Source organism: Protomyctophum parallelum, assembly GCF_964188405.1.
Source record: "Protomyctophum parallelum genome assembly, chromosome: 1".
Taxonomy (NCBI): domain Eukaryota; kingdom Metazoa; phylum Chordata; class Actinopteri; order Myctophiformes; family Myctophidae; genus Protomyctophum; species Protomyctophum parallelum.
The window spans coordinates 104,565,394-104,581,883 of NC_139697.1; the positions used below are offsets into that span (position 1 = coordinate 104,565,394).

Consider the following 16,490-nt stretch of genomic DNA (forward strand, 5'->3'; position numbering starts at 1 on the left):
AGGAACCGCACAGTTACACTTTAATCTGACCTGAGACCAGCTGAGGAACCGCACAGTTACACTTTAATCTGACCTGAGACCAGCTGAGGAACTGCACAGTTACACTTTAATCTGACCTGAGACCAGCTGAGGAACCGCACAGTTACACTTTAATCTGACCTGAGACCAGCTGAGGAACCGCACAGTTACACTTTAATCTGACCTGAGACCAGCTGAGGAACCGCACAGTTACACTTTAATCTGACCTGAGACCAGCTGAGGAACCGCACAGTTACACTTTAATCTGACCTGAGACCAGCTGAGGAACCACACAGTTACACTTTAATCTGACCTGAGACCAGCTGAGGAACCGCACAGTTACACTTTAATCTGACCTGAGACCAGCTGAGGAACCGCACAGTTACACTTTAATCTGACCTGAGACCAGCTGAGGAACCGCACAGTTACACTTTAATCTGACCTGAGACCAGCTGAGGAACCACACAGTTACACTTTAATCTGACCTGAGACCAGCTGAGGAACCACACAGTTACACTTTAATCTGACCTGAGACCAGCTGAGGAACCGCACAGTTACACTTTAATCTGACCTGAGACCAGCTGAGGAACCGCACAGTTACACTTTAATCTGACCTGAGACCAGCTGAGGAACCACACAGTTACACTTTAATCTGACCTGAGACCAGCTGAGGAACCGCACAGTTACACTTTAATCTGACCTGAGACCAGCTGAGGAACCGCACAGTTACACTTTAATCTGACCTGAGACCAGCTGAGGAACCACACAGTTACACTTTAATCTGACCTGAGACCAGCTGAGGAACCGCACAGTTACACTTTAATCTGACCTGAGACCAGCTGAGGAACCGCACAGTTACACTTTAATCTGACCTGAGACCAGCTGAGGAACCGCACAGTTACACTTTAATCTGACCTGAGACCAGCTGAGGAACCGCACAGTTACACTTTAATCTGACCTGAGACCAGCTGAGGAACCACACAGTTACACTTTAACTTTAAAACATAGTAAAACATAGTAAAACATAGTAAAACATAGTAAAACATAGTAAAACATAGTAAAACATAGTAAAACATAGTAAAACATAGTAAAATGTGGTAAAATGTGCATAGCTGTGGATCACATATAGAATAAAACTAGGCGGAACCGTATAGTTCATTGAGAAAAGATATGTTTATTTTTAGCCTTGATTTAACCCATTTTGGGAGGGAACCGCTTTTGGTGTTACACTTTATAGCTATTGAAAAAAATAACTTAAAATTAACTTGTAAGTCTGCTATTTTTTTTACAATCGCGGAAATGTGCCTCAAATCTTTGAATTAGGGCTGTCAAAGTTAACGCACTATCAACTAGTTAACTCACAATCCTTTTAATGGCACTAACTTTTTGAATGCGCGATTAACGCACTGTGAAGTTTGACAGAATGGTTGAGAGACGCATGCATGTGAATGCAGGCAGTCAGTGAGCCCCGCCTCTCTCCCCCTCTCTCTCTCTCCCAGTGAGTCTACACAATTAGAACACTTAGAAAACATGTTATTTTGATCAACATGGCCTGTTATCTCTCGTAATGGTACCATTGGCCAACATCAATACAGTTCTTTAGTTTGGGTCTGGAAGGCTAAATGTCATCAAATGGCGGTTCCGTGGCTCAAATGCAGAATAAATAATGGGCCTTGATATGAAAAATCTTGAAAACCACTGATTTAAGGTATATTTAGAACGTATACAAAATATGCGATTAATTTGCGATTAATCACAGTTAACTATGGACAATCATGCGATTAATCGAGTTAAATATTTTAATCGATTGACAGCCCTACTTTGAATATATATATATTATTACAGAGTGAACATTGAACTCAAATCTTTGCTTCAGATGTCGACGTCAGGCCTAACACACACACACACACACACACACACACACACACACACACACACACACACACCTTCTCTTATATGGGGGTCCCTGGCATATCTCTCCAAATGGGGGTCCGCGGGCTGATCAGTATCAATGTGGGGGTCCGTTTGGCAACCAATGGTAATTATAATAAAATACCTTAGATACAGTAAATGTGATGAAACGTGTTGTAATTATGAGGACCTCTGACCTCTGACTCCTCCCTCTCCTCCAGAGCCCCGCCCTCCTGTGTGGGAGGAGACCCCACTGCCGGCTGCAGGGCGCTACAGGGGAGCGGTGAGGTGGTGGAGCCCCCTAGGGGAGCGGAGGGCACTGCAGCCTGGCCTTCATCAGCTACGGGGAGGACAGCTGTGTTAGTGGTGTCAGGTGCATGCGTGTATGTGTGTGTGTGTGTGTGTGTGTGTGTGTGTGTGTGTGTGTGTGTGTGTGTGTGTGTGTGTGTGTGTACGTGCGTGGGTGCGTGCATGATAGGGGTTATTGATTAAGCACATTAGCGATATTATCGCATAATTGCTGTTCCGTCAGTCGAACATTCTCGCCAAAATATCAGATCTATAGAACATCACAGCGCAACGTTACAGTAAATATCAGATCTCTAGAAGCTCACAGCACAACGTTACAGTAAATATCAGATCTCTAGACGCTCACAGCACAACGTTACAGTAAATATCAGATCTCTAGAAGCTCACAGCACAACGTTACAGTAAATATCAGATCTATAACAACAGTCACCTCATCACCCTGACAGTGATGAGACAACAGTCACCTCATTCTTTTCTTTTTCTTTTTTTTTTATATATAATTTTTATCCCACGATTTTGTAACCCATTTTTCACCCCTGTGTCAATCATCTAATGTGATCCTGGGCTCTACACACCCTCCACCAACCTAGTCCCCATATATGGGGGACAAGGGGAGACCAACCTAGTCCCCATATATGGGGGACAAGGGGAGACCAACCTAGTCCCCATATATGGGGGACAAGGGGAGACCAACCTAGTCCCCATATATGGGGGACAAGGGGAGAGCAACCTAGTCCCCATATATGGGGGACAAGGGGAGACCAACCTAGTCCCCATATATGGGGGACAAGGGGAGAGCAACCTAGTCCCCAAATATGGGGGACAAGGGGAGACCAACCTAGTCCCCATATATGGGGGACAAGGGGAGACCAACCTAGTCCCCATATATGGGGGACAAGGGGAGACCAACCTAGTCCCCATATATGGGGGACAAGGGGAGAGCAACGGACTTGAACTCATGCTTCCTTCATGCCTGAGTGTCCAAGTTGCTCCTTTACACCTGACAGGGGGGAGTTTCCCTGGTTGGACGTAGCGCGTGGAAGGAACACGTTATTCCAACCAGTTCCTTTCCCCTCCATCAGGCGCCCCGGCTGGCCAGGGGGAGGCAGTATAGAGACCAGTTCCTTTCCCCTGCATCAGGCGCCCCGGCTGGCCAGGGGGAGGTAGTATAGAGACCAGTTCCTTTCCCCTCCATCAGGCGCCCCGGCTGGCCAGGGGGAGGCAGTTTAGAGACCAGTTCCTTTCCCCTCCATCAGGCGCCCCGGCTGGCCAGGGGGAGGCAGTATAGAGACCAGTTCCTTTCCCCTCCATCAGGCGCCCCGGCTGGCCAGGGGGAGGCAGTTTAGTCACATCATTCTGACAGCAGACAAGATACAGACTAACAGTTGGTCTGGAAATAAAATAAAACAAATTGAGACTGACCTGAATCCACATAAAGATCCGCTGTCAGGATCTTCAGCGGCCTCACCTGGAAGACAAAGGAACTGTCAAACACACGCACGAGGGCAAGCACTAGCGCACGCACACACACACGCACACACACACACACACACACACACACACACGCTGTACCTTCTTCTTCTTTGGTCCTGAAGCCTCCATACAATATTCTAGAATCTTCTGCGTGGGCTTCCTCTTCCGTTTCCTCTTCCTGTCCAGGAGGAGGGAAGCACTTCCTGGAAACATAAAAAATCACACCCATGTGAAGTGAGGGGCATCGTACGTACATCGTACATCGTACATCGTCATGGCGTAAATTATCCATTCATTGTCAATGGGAATCTCATGTTTGTGTAAAACGAAAATCTACACTAACCCATTCTGACCTGAGATCAGATTCCTAAAAATGTCTTCTATGTCAGTCGCTCTTCGATTTTCTCAAAAATAGCAGACCTACAAGCTCGTAGCGCGCCACTCGGTGGCGCGCTATGAGCTTGTAGATCTGCAAATTTTTTCAATAGCTAAAGCACGACACGATGCTAACACCAGAATGGGTTCCCGCCCAGAATGGGCTAATAGCTGAATATCATCATTAGTCTGGTCGCCCAAAGGGACAAACAGACTATAGTTATTGTCACACTTTTTTTCGTTCTTCTTCTTCTGGCAGCGTAACCTACCTAACCTCCACTCCGATTGGCCGAGCTTTGCATAACGTTTGTATAGTAGTAGCTTATTGGCTGTTGTTGGTTACGTAACCATGAATCTATGTTTTACAATCGTTTAAATAAAGACATAAATTCCCTTGCAGGGGCAGAAGACCACAAACTTTTCAAGCATTTATAGAAAATTACTTTTCAAGAGAGCACGTTGTAATTGGCTGGCAATATCAGTGGGAGGGGCCTATGTAAGCGACTGCGGAAACCACACTTTGCAGTTTTTCAACATTGTGACTTTTCTAGTTACTATACTAGTACTACTACTGTTGTTATTATCATTATTAAATCATTAAATCATTCATAATTAAATGTAAGATCTCACCGTTGTCGACGAGGCCTTCAGCGGGCCCGGCATCAGGGGGAGGAGTCAGAGTGTCGACGGAAGGCCCCGGTGCATCTTGGGACGTGGAGTTCTCCGCTTGGCGTGTCTGTGGTTCAGAGTAAGCGATTTCCTCCAGGGGCGGAGTCTGAGTCTCAGGAAGTGAGTTTGAGGGGGCGTGGTCACGGGCGTCCTTGACCAATAGAGATCCCTCGGCTTTATTGTTGTTTGGGGGAGGGGCCTGAGAGAACCAATGAGAGAGAGAGCTTTACTGTAAGAATAATTATTTTAAATTCACTGAACCTGTAGAGCAGGGTTCCCCAATTAGCGGCCCGCGGAGCGCCCCCTCGTGGCTCATGGAAGGATTTCCAAAATATAAATGGCATTAAATGGGGGTCAGTAGCCTCTGCATGTCAAACTGGGGGTCCTTTTCCAATGGGGTCTTGCCCTGAAAATAAAGTTTCAGGGCAAGACCTCGACCCCGCGCGTGCCGACTCGGCCCCCAGCCTGGTACCGTAGTCAAAATATGGCCCTTGAGGAAAATTTATTGGGGAACCCATGCTGTAGAGAGAGAGAGAGAGAGAGAGAGAGAGAGAGAGAGAGAGAAAGAGAGAGAGAGAGAGAGAGACATACAGAGAGAGAGAGAGAGAGAGAGAGAGAGAGAAAGAGAGAGAGAGAGAGAGAGACATACAGAGAGAGAGAGAGAGAGAGAGAGAGAGAGAGAGAGAGAGAGAGAGAGAGAGAGAGAGAGAGCGTGTGTATGGAAGTGTTTCACAATAAAAGCTTTTAACTCACCAGCGACTTTTCTAGTTATTATTATTGCGAACGCAAACTTACTATGAGACCCTGCTGCTCATGTCTGTGTGTCTGTCTGTGTGTCTGTCCCGCTGTGACACCACCCGCCCGCCACCAGAGGGCGCAGCTGTAGCACACACACACACACACACACACACACACACACACAGGGCGCAGCTGTAGCACACACACACACACACACACACACACACACACACACACACACACACACACACACAACCACACACACACAAGCTGCGTTCGCTTCCCGCGTTTGCGCGTCTTACTTGTTATTATTATTATCCATCCTACCTGTCTCTTTTCTAGTTATTATTATTATTATCATTATCCATCCTACCTGTCTCTTTTCTAGTTATTATTATTATTATCATTATTCATCCTACCTGTCTCTTTTCTAGTTATTATTATTATTATCATTATCCATCCTACCTGTCTCTTTTCTAGTTATTATTATTATTATTATCATTATCCATCCTACCTGTCTCTTTTCTAGTTATTATTATTATTATCATTATTCATCCTACCTGTCTCTTTTCTAGTTATTATTATTATTATTATTATTATCCATCCTACCTGTCTCTTTTCTAGTTATTATTATTATTATTATCATTATCCATCCTACCTGTCTCTTTTCTAGTTATTATTATTATTATCATTATTCATCCTACCTGTCTCTTTTCTAGTTATTATTATTATTATTATCATTATCCATCCTACCTGTCTCTTTTCTAGTTATTATTATTATTATCATTATTCATCCTACCTGTCTCTTTTCTAGTTATTATTATTATTATCATTATCCATCCTACCTGTCTCTTTTCTAGTTATTATTATTATTATCATTATTCATCCTACCTGTCTCTTTTCTAGTTATTATTATTATTATTATCATTATTCATCCTACCTGTCTCTTTTCTAGTTATTATTATTATTATCATTATCCATCCTACCTGTCTCTTTTCTAGTTATTATTATTATTATTATTATCATTATCCATCCTACCTGTCTCTTTTCTAGTTATTATTATTATTATCATTATTCATCCTACCTGTCTCTTTTCTAGTTATTATTATTATTATCATTATCCATCCTACCTGTCTCTTTTCTAGTTATTATTATTATTATCATTATTCATCCTACCTGTCTCTTTTCTAGTTATTATTATTATTATCATTATTCATCCTACCTGTCTCTTTTCTAGTTATTATTATTATTATCATTATCCATCCTACCTGTCTCTTTTCTAGTTATTATTATTATTATTATTATCCATCCTACCTGTCTCTTTTCTAGTTATTATTATTATTATTATCATTATTCATCCTACCTGTCTCTTTTCTAGTTATTATTATTATTATCATTATCCATCCTACCTGTCTCTTTTCTAGTTATTATTATTATTATTATTATCATTATCCATCCTACCTGTCTCTTTTCTAGTTATTATTATTATTATCATTATTCATCCTACCTGTCTCTTTTCTAGTTATTATTATTATTATCATTATCCATCCTACCTGTCTCTTTTCTAGTTATTATTATTATTATCATTATTCATCCTACCTGTCTCTTTTCTAGTTATTATTATTATTATCATTATTCATCCTACCTGTCTCTTGGCTTTCTTCTTGGGGTTGAACATCTGCTCGTACTCTTCAGTCCATTCTATCAGTCTCTTGCTGGGCTTCCTGATGCGTTTGTTTGCTGTAAACAAAGACGTGCGAGGCGTTTATTTATCTTAAAATGATGATTAAAAATAACGCACCTCTTCAATGGTTCATTTGGCTCCTATTTCCCACTTAACAGTACTTTATATTGGATGGAGACCCCCCTGAAACCCCCCAAAGGACCCCACTCTGAGAAGCACTTATTTAAGTCATAATAAAAGGATCATTACCCCGAGGAGGAGCCTCCTGGCTCACAGCAGCGGTCTCCGTTGAGCTGCAGCCGCCCAGAGGAGCCTCCTGGCTCCTCCCTGCAGTGGTCTCCGTTGAGCTGCAGCCGCCCAGAGGAGCCTCCTGGCTCCTCCCTGCAGTTGTCTCCGTTGAGCTGCAGCCGCCCAGAGGAGCCTCCTGGCTCCTCCCTGCAGCGGTCTCCGTTGAGCTGCAGACGCTGCTCTGGGTCTTTGGCTGAGGAGACAGAAGGCTCTCAGGAGCCAGCGTCTTCTCCAAAGGCACGATGTTCAGTCCTTTCTCCTCTACTCCACTGAGGCTCTGCTCCTCCACCCTCAGCCCCGCGTCACTGCCTCCGCCCTGGGCCCTCAGTGAGGCATTAGTCTCTCCACCCTGGGCCCTCAGTGTGGCATCACTGCCTCCACCCTGGGCCCTCAGTGTGGCATCACTGCCTCCGCCCTGGGCCCTCAGTGTGGCATTAGTCTCTCCACCCTGGGCCCTCAGTGTGGCATTAGTCTCTCCACCCTGGGCCCTCAGTGTGGCATCACTGCCTCCACCCTGGGCCCTCAGTGAGGCATTAGTCTCTCCACCCTGGGCCCTCAGTGTGGCATTAGTCTCTCCACCCTGGGCCCTCAGTGTGGCATCACTGCCTCCACCCTGGGCCCTCAGTGTGGCATTAGTCTCTCCACCCTGGGCCCTCAGTGAGGCATTAGTCTCTCCACCCTGGGCCCTCAGTGTGGCATTAGTCTCTCCACCCTGGGCCCTCAGTGTGGCAATTGTATCTCCACCCTGGGCCCTCAGTGTGGCACTAGTCTCTCCACCCTGGGCCCTCAGACCCAGGACGCCAGGCCCTGGCCTGGACGAACAGACAGCGTCCACACCCAGGACGCCAGGCCCTGGCCTGGACGAGCGACCAGGCACTCTGCTACTGGTCTTCCTTCTGCCGGACGACGTGCCTCTCTTTCTGCGCCGGGCGGCTGCTCGTTTAGAAGGCCGACTTCTGTCAGCTTCGGTGTGCGGCGGCGCGAACTCAGCCCGAGGAGCCGCCCGCTGCTCAGAGGAGTCTTCACGGGGACGGCTGCTGCCAGCGAGGCCTTGGTGTTGATCCGCAGCCGCGGAGGTCTTCTCCGTCGGGGGCGAGGGCGTGAACGAAGGCTCCTCCTTGACGTGGGCACTCGGAGGACCGATGTCCAGCTCCAGCGGAGCGCCCTCTCGCTCCCTGGCGTCGTGGACGTCCTTGAGGAGCATCAGGACGCTGCTGAACCTGCGGCCGGCGTCCAGTCGGAACGACAGGGGTTTCCCGTCGCTCTCGTCCGTCACGGACTGGAAGGAGACCTCCTCCTCCTCCTCCTCCAGGTTTCTGAAGGCGCTCAGGAAAGAAAAGGGCGACCGGGGGGGAGAGGAGGAAGAGGAGGAGGACGGTTCAGAGGGACGAAGGGTTTCCTTCTTGGCCGAGGCTCCGGCGGTCAGCGGGACGAAGTCCATGGGCGGCGTCTGGGATATCGGCAGGTCCTCGTCCTCGCTCTTGATCACCGAGTCGTTGGAATCAGAGAACACGGAGGAACACGGAGCTGCCTCACGGCCGGGTGTTTTGGCGTCCCGTCGACGAGGCGACGTGTTCGCTAGTTTGAATCTCTTCCTCTCCCGCTGAGCCTCCTCCTCCGCAGCCCGGAGGGCGCTGCTCATCAGACGGCTGCTCGCAGGGAGGTGGGGCGGCTGCTCTGGTTCTACGACGGCCTTTGATCGCGTGTTCGATGTCTCTGACTCGACCGGAGGTCCACTCGACCGATCTGAAACGTTCTTCTTCGACCTGAAAAGGCGTGGAGATGTATTCGACTGATCCAGACCCGCCTTTGCGAGTTCGAGCGGATCTGTGTCCGATTGGTTTAGGATCTCTTTCGTCTCGTGCTGCGCGTCTGCATTCGACTCGTCGAGAAGCTGCTGCGACGCATGCGGATCTAGAACCTTCCCCTCCAGTGGATCTACATTCACCGGATCTGGAACTCTGGTCTGCGACTCGGTCGGATCTCTATTCGATTGGTCTAGGACATTCTCCAACTGCTGTGCGTCTTCATGTGATTGGTCTAGAACCTTCTGTGACTCATGTGAGTCCGTATGTGATTGGTCTAGAACCTTCTGTGACTCATGTGAGTCCTTATGTGATTGGTCTAGAACCTTCTGTGACTCATGTGAGTCCTTATGTGATTGGTCTAGAACCTTCTGTGACTCATGTGGGTCTTTATTTGACCTATGTAGAACCTTCTTTGTCTCGTGTAGATTTTTACTGGACTGATAGAGGACCTTCATTGACTCCAGCAGACCTTTATTAGACCGATCTGCAAACGCCTTGGACTCGTCGAGACCTTCATTCGACTGATGGGGAACCTTCTCTCGGGACTCATGTGGCTCTTTACTCGATTGGCGTAGAAGCTGATTCGACGTGATGTGTGGACACTCACGTAATTGGTCTAGGACCTTCGACTCCTGTGGATGTCCAGTCGATTGGTCTGGAATCTTCTTCGACTCGGGTGTATCTTCGTCTGACTGATCAAGAAACTTTGACTTTTTCGGATATTTATTCGATTGACGTAGAGCCTTCTTCAGTTCACGCAAGTCTTTATTTGATTGGTCCAGAACCGTCTTCGACTCACGTGGGTCTTTATTTGATTGGTGTGCACGTTCTTCCGACTCGTGTAGCTGATTATTTGATTGGTCTATAATTCTGTTTGGCTCATGTCGGTCTTTATTTGGCCTATGTGCGACCCTCTCTGTCTTGTGTAGATTTTCATTTGACTTATATGGAACCTTCTTTGACCGAAGTGGACCTTCATTAGACCGGTCTACGTGTGACTCTGGGCTCCGTTGTTTTGGAACCTTTATCTTGTGTGGATCTCTTTTTGACTGAGCAAGAACATTCTTTGACTCACGTGGCTCGATACTTGATTGGTCTATAGACTTATTTGACCCGTGTGGATGTTTACTCAACTGGTCTAGGACATTTAAGTCCTGCAGATCTGTACTGGATTGGACCAGAACCTTCTTCGTCTCAAGTGGATGCTCAATTGACTGATCCAGGCTTCTCTTCAATTTGTGTGGATGTATATTCGATTGGTCTGGGACCTTCTTTGACTCGTGCCGACTGTTGTTCGGTTTGTTTAACATTTGCATTGATCCACAGTGATCTTCCTTTGATTTCTGTGGAACTTCATTCGACTTGACTTTCAACTCGTGTGGATCTGCATCTGATTGCCCCAGAAATGTCTTCATTTCAAGTGGACCTTTATTCGATTGGTCTAGAACCTTCTTCGACTTGTGTGAATCTATATGTGATTGGTCCAGAGCCCTCTTTGACACATGTGCATCCTTATTTGACTGATTTAGAAGCCTTAACTTGTTCTGATCTTTATCCGATTGGTCCACAGCATTCTTTGACTCTGTTGGATCTTCATTCGATTTGACAAGAAACTTATATGACTTGTGTAGATCTGTAGTTGATTGGTCTAGAGCTTTCTTTGACTCATGTAGCTCTGCATTTGATTGGTCTAAGACCTTTGACTCGTGTTGACGTTTATTTGTCTGCTCTGGAACCTTTGACTCGTGTGAATGTTTATCTGATTGGTCAAGAACCTTCTTCGACCTGTATATACCTTTATTTGATTGGTCAAGAACCTTTGACTCGTGTGAATGTTTATCTGATTGGTCAAGAACCTTCTTCGACCTGTATATACCTTTATTTGATTGGTCTAGAACCTTTGACTTGTGTGGATCTTTGTTTGATTGGTCTAGAACCTTCTTCGACTTGTGTGGATCTTTATCTGATTGGTCTAGAGCTTTCTTCAACTTGTGAGCATCTTTGTTTGATTGGTCTAGAACCTTTGCCTCGCGTGGATCTTTATCTGATTGGTCTAGAACCTTTGCCTCGCGTGGATCTTTATTTGATTGGTCTAGAAACTTTGCCTCGAGTGGATCTTTATTTGATTGGTCTAGAAACTTTGCCTCGCGTGGATCTTTATTTGATTGGTCTAGAACCTTCTTCGACTTTTGTAGATCTGTATCTGATTGGTCTAGAGCTTTCTTCAACTTGTGAGCATCTTTGTTTGATTGGTCTGGAATCTTCTCTGACTCCTGTGGGAATTCATCGGTCTGATCTAGAAACTTTGACTTATGTGGATCTCTATTTGATTGGTCTAGAAACTTTGCCTTGTGTGAATCTTTAATTGATTGTTCTAGAACCTTTGACTTATGGGAATCTTTATTTGATTGGTCTAGAACTTTTGCCTTGTGTGAATCTTTAATTGATTGGTCGAGACGTTTTGTAGATTTGGGCAGATCTTTATTTGATTGGTCTGGAACCTTCTTCGACGTGTGTGGATCTGTATTTGATTGGTCTGGAACCTTCTTCGACTTGTGTGGATTTGTGTTTGATTGGTCTGGAACCTTCTTCGACTTGTGTGGATCTGTATTTGATTGGTCTGGAACCTTCTTCGACTTGTGTGGATCTGTATTTGATTGGTCTAGAACCTTCTTCGACTTTTGTAGATCTGTATTTGATTGGTCTAGAGCTTTCTTCAACTTGTGAGCATCTTTGTTTGATTGGTCTGGAATCTTCTCTGACTCCTGTGGGAATTCATCGGTCTGGTCTAGAACCTTTGACTTATGTGGATCTCTATTTGATTGGTCTAGAAACTTTGCCTTGTGTGGATCTTTAATTGATTGGTCTAGAAACTTTGACTTGTGGGGATCTTTAATTGATTGGTCTAGAACCTTTGACTTATGGGAATCTTTAATTGATTGGTCTAGAACCTTTGACTTGTGGGAATCTTTAATTGATTGGTCGAGAAGTTTTGTAGATTTGTGTGGGTGTTTATTTGTCGGGTCCAAAACCTTCTTTGACTCATGTTGATCTTTACGCGATTGGCTTAGAACCTTTGACTTATGTGAATCGTTAATTGATTGGTCCAGCAGCTTCATAGACTTGTGCAGACGTTTATGAGATTGGTCTAGAATCCGTGACGTATGCGAATCCTTAATTGATTGATCTGGAAGTTGCGTAGACTTGTGTGGAGGTGTGTTTGATTGGTCTAGAACCTTTTTTGACTTTAGATTTTTGTTTGGTTTGTTTAACATCTTCTTTGAATCATGGAGATCATTCTTTGGTTCTTCTAGGACGTCCGTTGACCTGGGTATATCGTTATTCATTATATCAATGACTGTTTTTTCTAATGTATGCAAGTCTGGATTCCTTCCATCTGGTTGTTTACTTGACTTGTGTCGATCCCGCTTGGATCGTTGTTCTGGAAACGTCTTGGATTCCTTCAGCTCTTCGTTGGGTTTGTCTGAAGCCTTTCTGGACTCGTTCCTGGGTTCACATAAAACCTTCATTGGTACATCTTCATTCACATTGTCTTGACATTGGTGACCTGACACACACATGTCTCTAGTTGATTCGTCTGAAATGACATTTGACTGCTGTGGAATTTCATTAGGTCCTTCTGCGTGTTTCTTTAACTTCTGTTCATGTTTCTTGGGTGCATCTATGAGTTGACGTGTTGATTGATTTGACTTGTGTAGGCCTTTCTTGGGTTTGTCTAGTTCATTTGACTCGTGTAGTCCTTCCTTCTTTGACTTTGACTCTAATTCTGACATGTCAGAGCACGGGGTACTCTTAGCAGTAAGACCGAGAGCAGTGACACTATTGGTTCGGCGAGCGAGAGGGGTTTGGGGTTCTGAGCTGCCTAATCGGTCAGGGACAGACATCCTCGTCACGGCAGAGGACGCTATCGTTTTGCCTTCTAACCTTGGTTCTGATTGGTCGGACGGTAAGCCAAACCCACCGCTAGGGTTCACGCTAATGGCCGGCTTCTTTCTGCCGGCTGCGCAGCTGTCCAACTGCTCTAGGGACTTCTTTCTGCCGGCTGCGCAGCTGTCCAACTGCTCTAAGGACTTCTTCCTGCCGGCTGCGCTGCTGTCCAACTGCTCTAAGGACTTCTTCCTGCCGGCTGCGCTGCTGTCCAACTGCTCTAAGGACTTCTTCCTGCCGACTGCGCTGCTGTCCAACTGCTCTAAGGACTTCTTTCTGCCGGCTGCGCTGCTGTCCAACTGCTCTAAGGACTTCTTCCTGCCAGCTGCGCTGCTGTCCAACTGCTCTAAGGACTTCTTTCTGCCGACTGCGCTGCTGTCCAACTGCTCTAAGGACTTCTTTCTGCCGACTGCGCTGCTGTCCAACTGCTCTAAGGACTTCTTTCTGCCGACTGCGCTGCTGTCCAACTGCTCTAAGGACTTCTTTCTGCCGGCTGCGCTGCTGTCCAACTGCTCTAAGGACTTCTTTCTGCCGGCTGCGCTGCTGTCCAACTGCTCTAAGGACTTCTTTCTGCCGGCTGCGCTGCTGTCCAACTGCTCTAAGGACTTCTTCCTGCCGACTGCGCTGCTGTCCAACTGCTCTAAGGACTTCTTCCTGCCGACTGCGCTGCTGTCCAACTGCTCTAAGGACTTCTTTCTGCCGGCTGCGCTGCTGTCCAACTGCTCTAAGGACTTCTTCCTGCCGACTGCGCTGCTGTCCAACTGCTCTAAGGACTTCTTTCTGCCGACTGCGCTGCTGTCCAACTGCTCTAAGGACTTCTTCCTGCCGGCTGCGCTGCTGTCCAACTGCTCTAAGGACTTCTTCCTGCCGACTGCGCTGCTGTCCAACTGCTCTAAGGACTTCTTTCTGCCGACTGCGCTGCTGTCCAACTGCTCTAAGGACTTCTTTCTGCCGGCTGCGCTGCTGTCCAACTGCTCTAAGGACTTCTTCGTGCCGGCTGCGCTGCTGTCCAACTGCTCTAAGGACTTCTTCCTGCCGGCTGCGCTGCTGTCCAACTGCTCTAAGGACTTCTTCGTGCCGGCTGCGCTGCTGTCCAACTGCTCTAAGGACTTCTTCGTGCCGGCTGCGCTGCTGTCCAACTGCTCTAAGGACTTCTTTCTGCCGGCTGCGCTGCTGTCCAACTGCTCTAAGGACTTCTTCCTGCCGACTGCGCTGCTGTCCAACTGCTCTAAGGACACTCGCATCCTTTTACCTCCTGACCACGGCGAGTGGACGATCTGTGGTGTCCTTCTGCTCTCCGAGCGCTCCCGTTGGTCCGAGAACACCGGGATCTTCTTCCCTTGTACACTGTTCAATCTCACCGCTGGCACACTGGCGCTCGGTATCGTTTCTTTTACCGACCGGTTTGATCGGCAGACGGAGCCGTCACCGGACGGCGGCGTCCTTTTACGCTCCTCACGCACCGGTTCCTCCGGGAGCGGGGTGGCTTCACGGGACTTTTTACTGGCCGAGTGTTCTTCTGATTGGTCAGACAATTCAGCAGCGGATCCCTCCGGAGAACCCGGTTGGTTGCGGAAACTAACGTCTGGAACCGGGTCGGGAAGCGTGACGGTAGGTCCGGACGCTTTCTTTTTTCGCTTTGAGCGTCGTGATTGGTCAGAGTGCGCGGACGCCTTAACAGAGGCCGAGCCATGTGGCTTCCCCGATGTCCCTGATTGGCCAGTGAGTCTTGCAGCCACCCCGGCCATTTCACCTAGTGTCCCAGCATCGGCAAGTGTCTTATTGCCGTTTGAAGGTTCTAATTGGCCAGAATGCCTGTCAGTCTCAGCAGAGGCTGGGGTCTTTTGGTTCCCTGAGCATCCTAGTGATTGGTCAATGTGACTGGCATTGAGGTGTCCCGATTGGTCAGAGAGCACGCCGACTGCGGCACAGAGCGTATTCCTTTGCTTCCCCGACAGACCCCATTGGCCAGCGGACCCGCCAAACAGACCCGATTGGCCAGTGGACCCGCCAAACAGACCCCAGGTCCTGCTTGTGAGTGGAGTGCTTTTTTTACCTTTCGAACATTGCGGTTGGTCAGAAAATGCGCCAGCAGGAGTCGCCACGGAAACCGAGGCTTTCTGCTTCTCCACGCGGCACCCCGATTGGTCAATCGGCCGACCGACGGCGGTTACGACGACGGAGGCCGGGGTCTTTCTGCCGCCGGCGGCGGCAGACGCCGCTTGGCTTTTCTTCTTACACGGCGGGCTCCGGCAGAACAGCGTGCGGTCCGGGGCGGCGCCGGTGGTCTTTTTGGGCCGTCGGTCCTTCCCCGCCTTGCTGAACCACAAACCCCTCTGAACCTCCGGCTGCCTCTTCACCTCCTTCGGCGCGGGACACAGAGGAGGAGGGGGCGGGCTGTGGAGCGGTGGTTTCCTCTGCCGGTCCAGAGCCGTGGGACACAGGATCTTGGGGACCGAGTCCAGGTCAGAGTAAGGACATTCTCCATCGTCCGGGTCAGAGTAAGGACATTCTCCTTCGTCGTCGTCGCTCCGAAGCGAAGGGTCTTTGCCGGCGGTGCCACCACGTCGTACTCCCAAAGTACTCCCACGACGCTCCGTCTCGCCGGGAGGTTTTCTCAAAGTGCTCCGATGGGCTGACGTGGACCGGCGGCTGGCCGCGTGACTCGCCATCGGAGGAGGAGCGTTGGAAAGGGGCAGGGCGTCCGGGGCGGAGGCGGGGTCGTCGTCCAGGGAGGAGAACAGTCGGCGTCTCTCTGTCAGAACGGACTCCGCCTCCAGGACGCTGGACGTCCACGACTCTTTATAACGCTTGGAGATCTGTGGGAGGACAGGAGGCACATACCTGTTAGTGGCCTAGGAAGACATGTACAGGACATCATTTAACCTGATACTCCTGAGGTGATCGGTATATAAATAGCACTAGTTAAACACTAACAAACTGTGAAAGTGAAAAAAGATAATCAACTATGGTGCTCAATGGAGGTGCAGAAAAAGGTTAAAAAGGCTTTTTGTGTTTAAAAAAAGGCCACATATGACGTAAATGATACTTTCATTGTCAATGGCAGATGTGCCATGAGTTGTGACGACAAGCTGTAGAGACAGAAACAGGTCTCATGGTCGCAGGCAACGTATTTCCTGTAGGCGGAGACGACATATCTGCGGTTTATACTTCATGCCTTCTTTTTTTTTATGTTGCCACTACTGTTGGAGCAGCCATAAACTACACAGGTTCATCTCTACTGTTGGAGCAGCCATAAACTACACAGG

General features: G+C 47.8%; 1 protein-coding gene across 1 annotated transcript in view; it reads right to left on the reverse strand.

Annotated features, from left to right (window-relative positions):
- The window catches only part of LOC310856325 (uncharacterized protein), a gene marked incomplete at both ends in the record, with an annotated part of 58,860 nt that overhangs the window by 31,428 nt on the left and 10,942 nt on the right, over positions 1 to 16,490 (reverse strand). The window contains 6 exons of the mRNA XM_083761687.1: positions 2,127 to 2,269; positions 3,661 to 3,706; positions 3,811 to 3,914; positions 4,717 to 4,954; positions 7,139 to 7,233; positions 7,427 to 16,040. Of these exons, the coding sequence (XP_083617813.1) occupies positions 2,127 to 2,269; positions 3,661 to 3,706; positions 3,811 to 3,914; positions 4,717 to 4,954; positions 7,139 to 7,233; positions 7,427 to 16,040 (9,240 nt within the window). The remainder of the gene's footprint in view (positions 1 to 2,126; positions 2,270 to 3,660; positions 3,707 to 3,810; positions 3,915 to 4,716; positions 4,955 to 7,138; positions 7,234 to 7,426; positions 16,041 to 16,490) is intronic.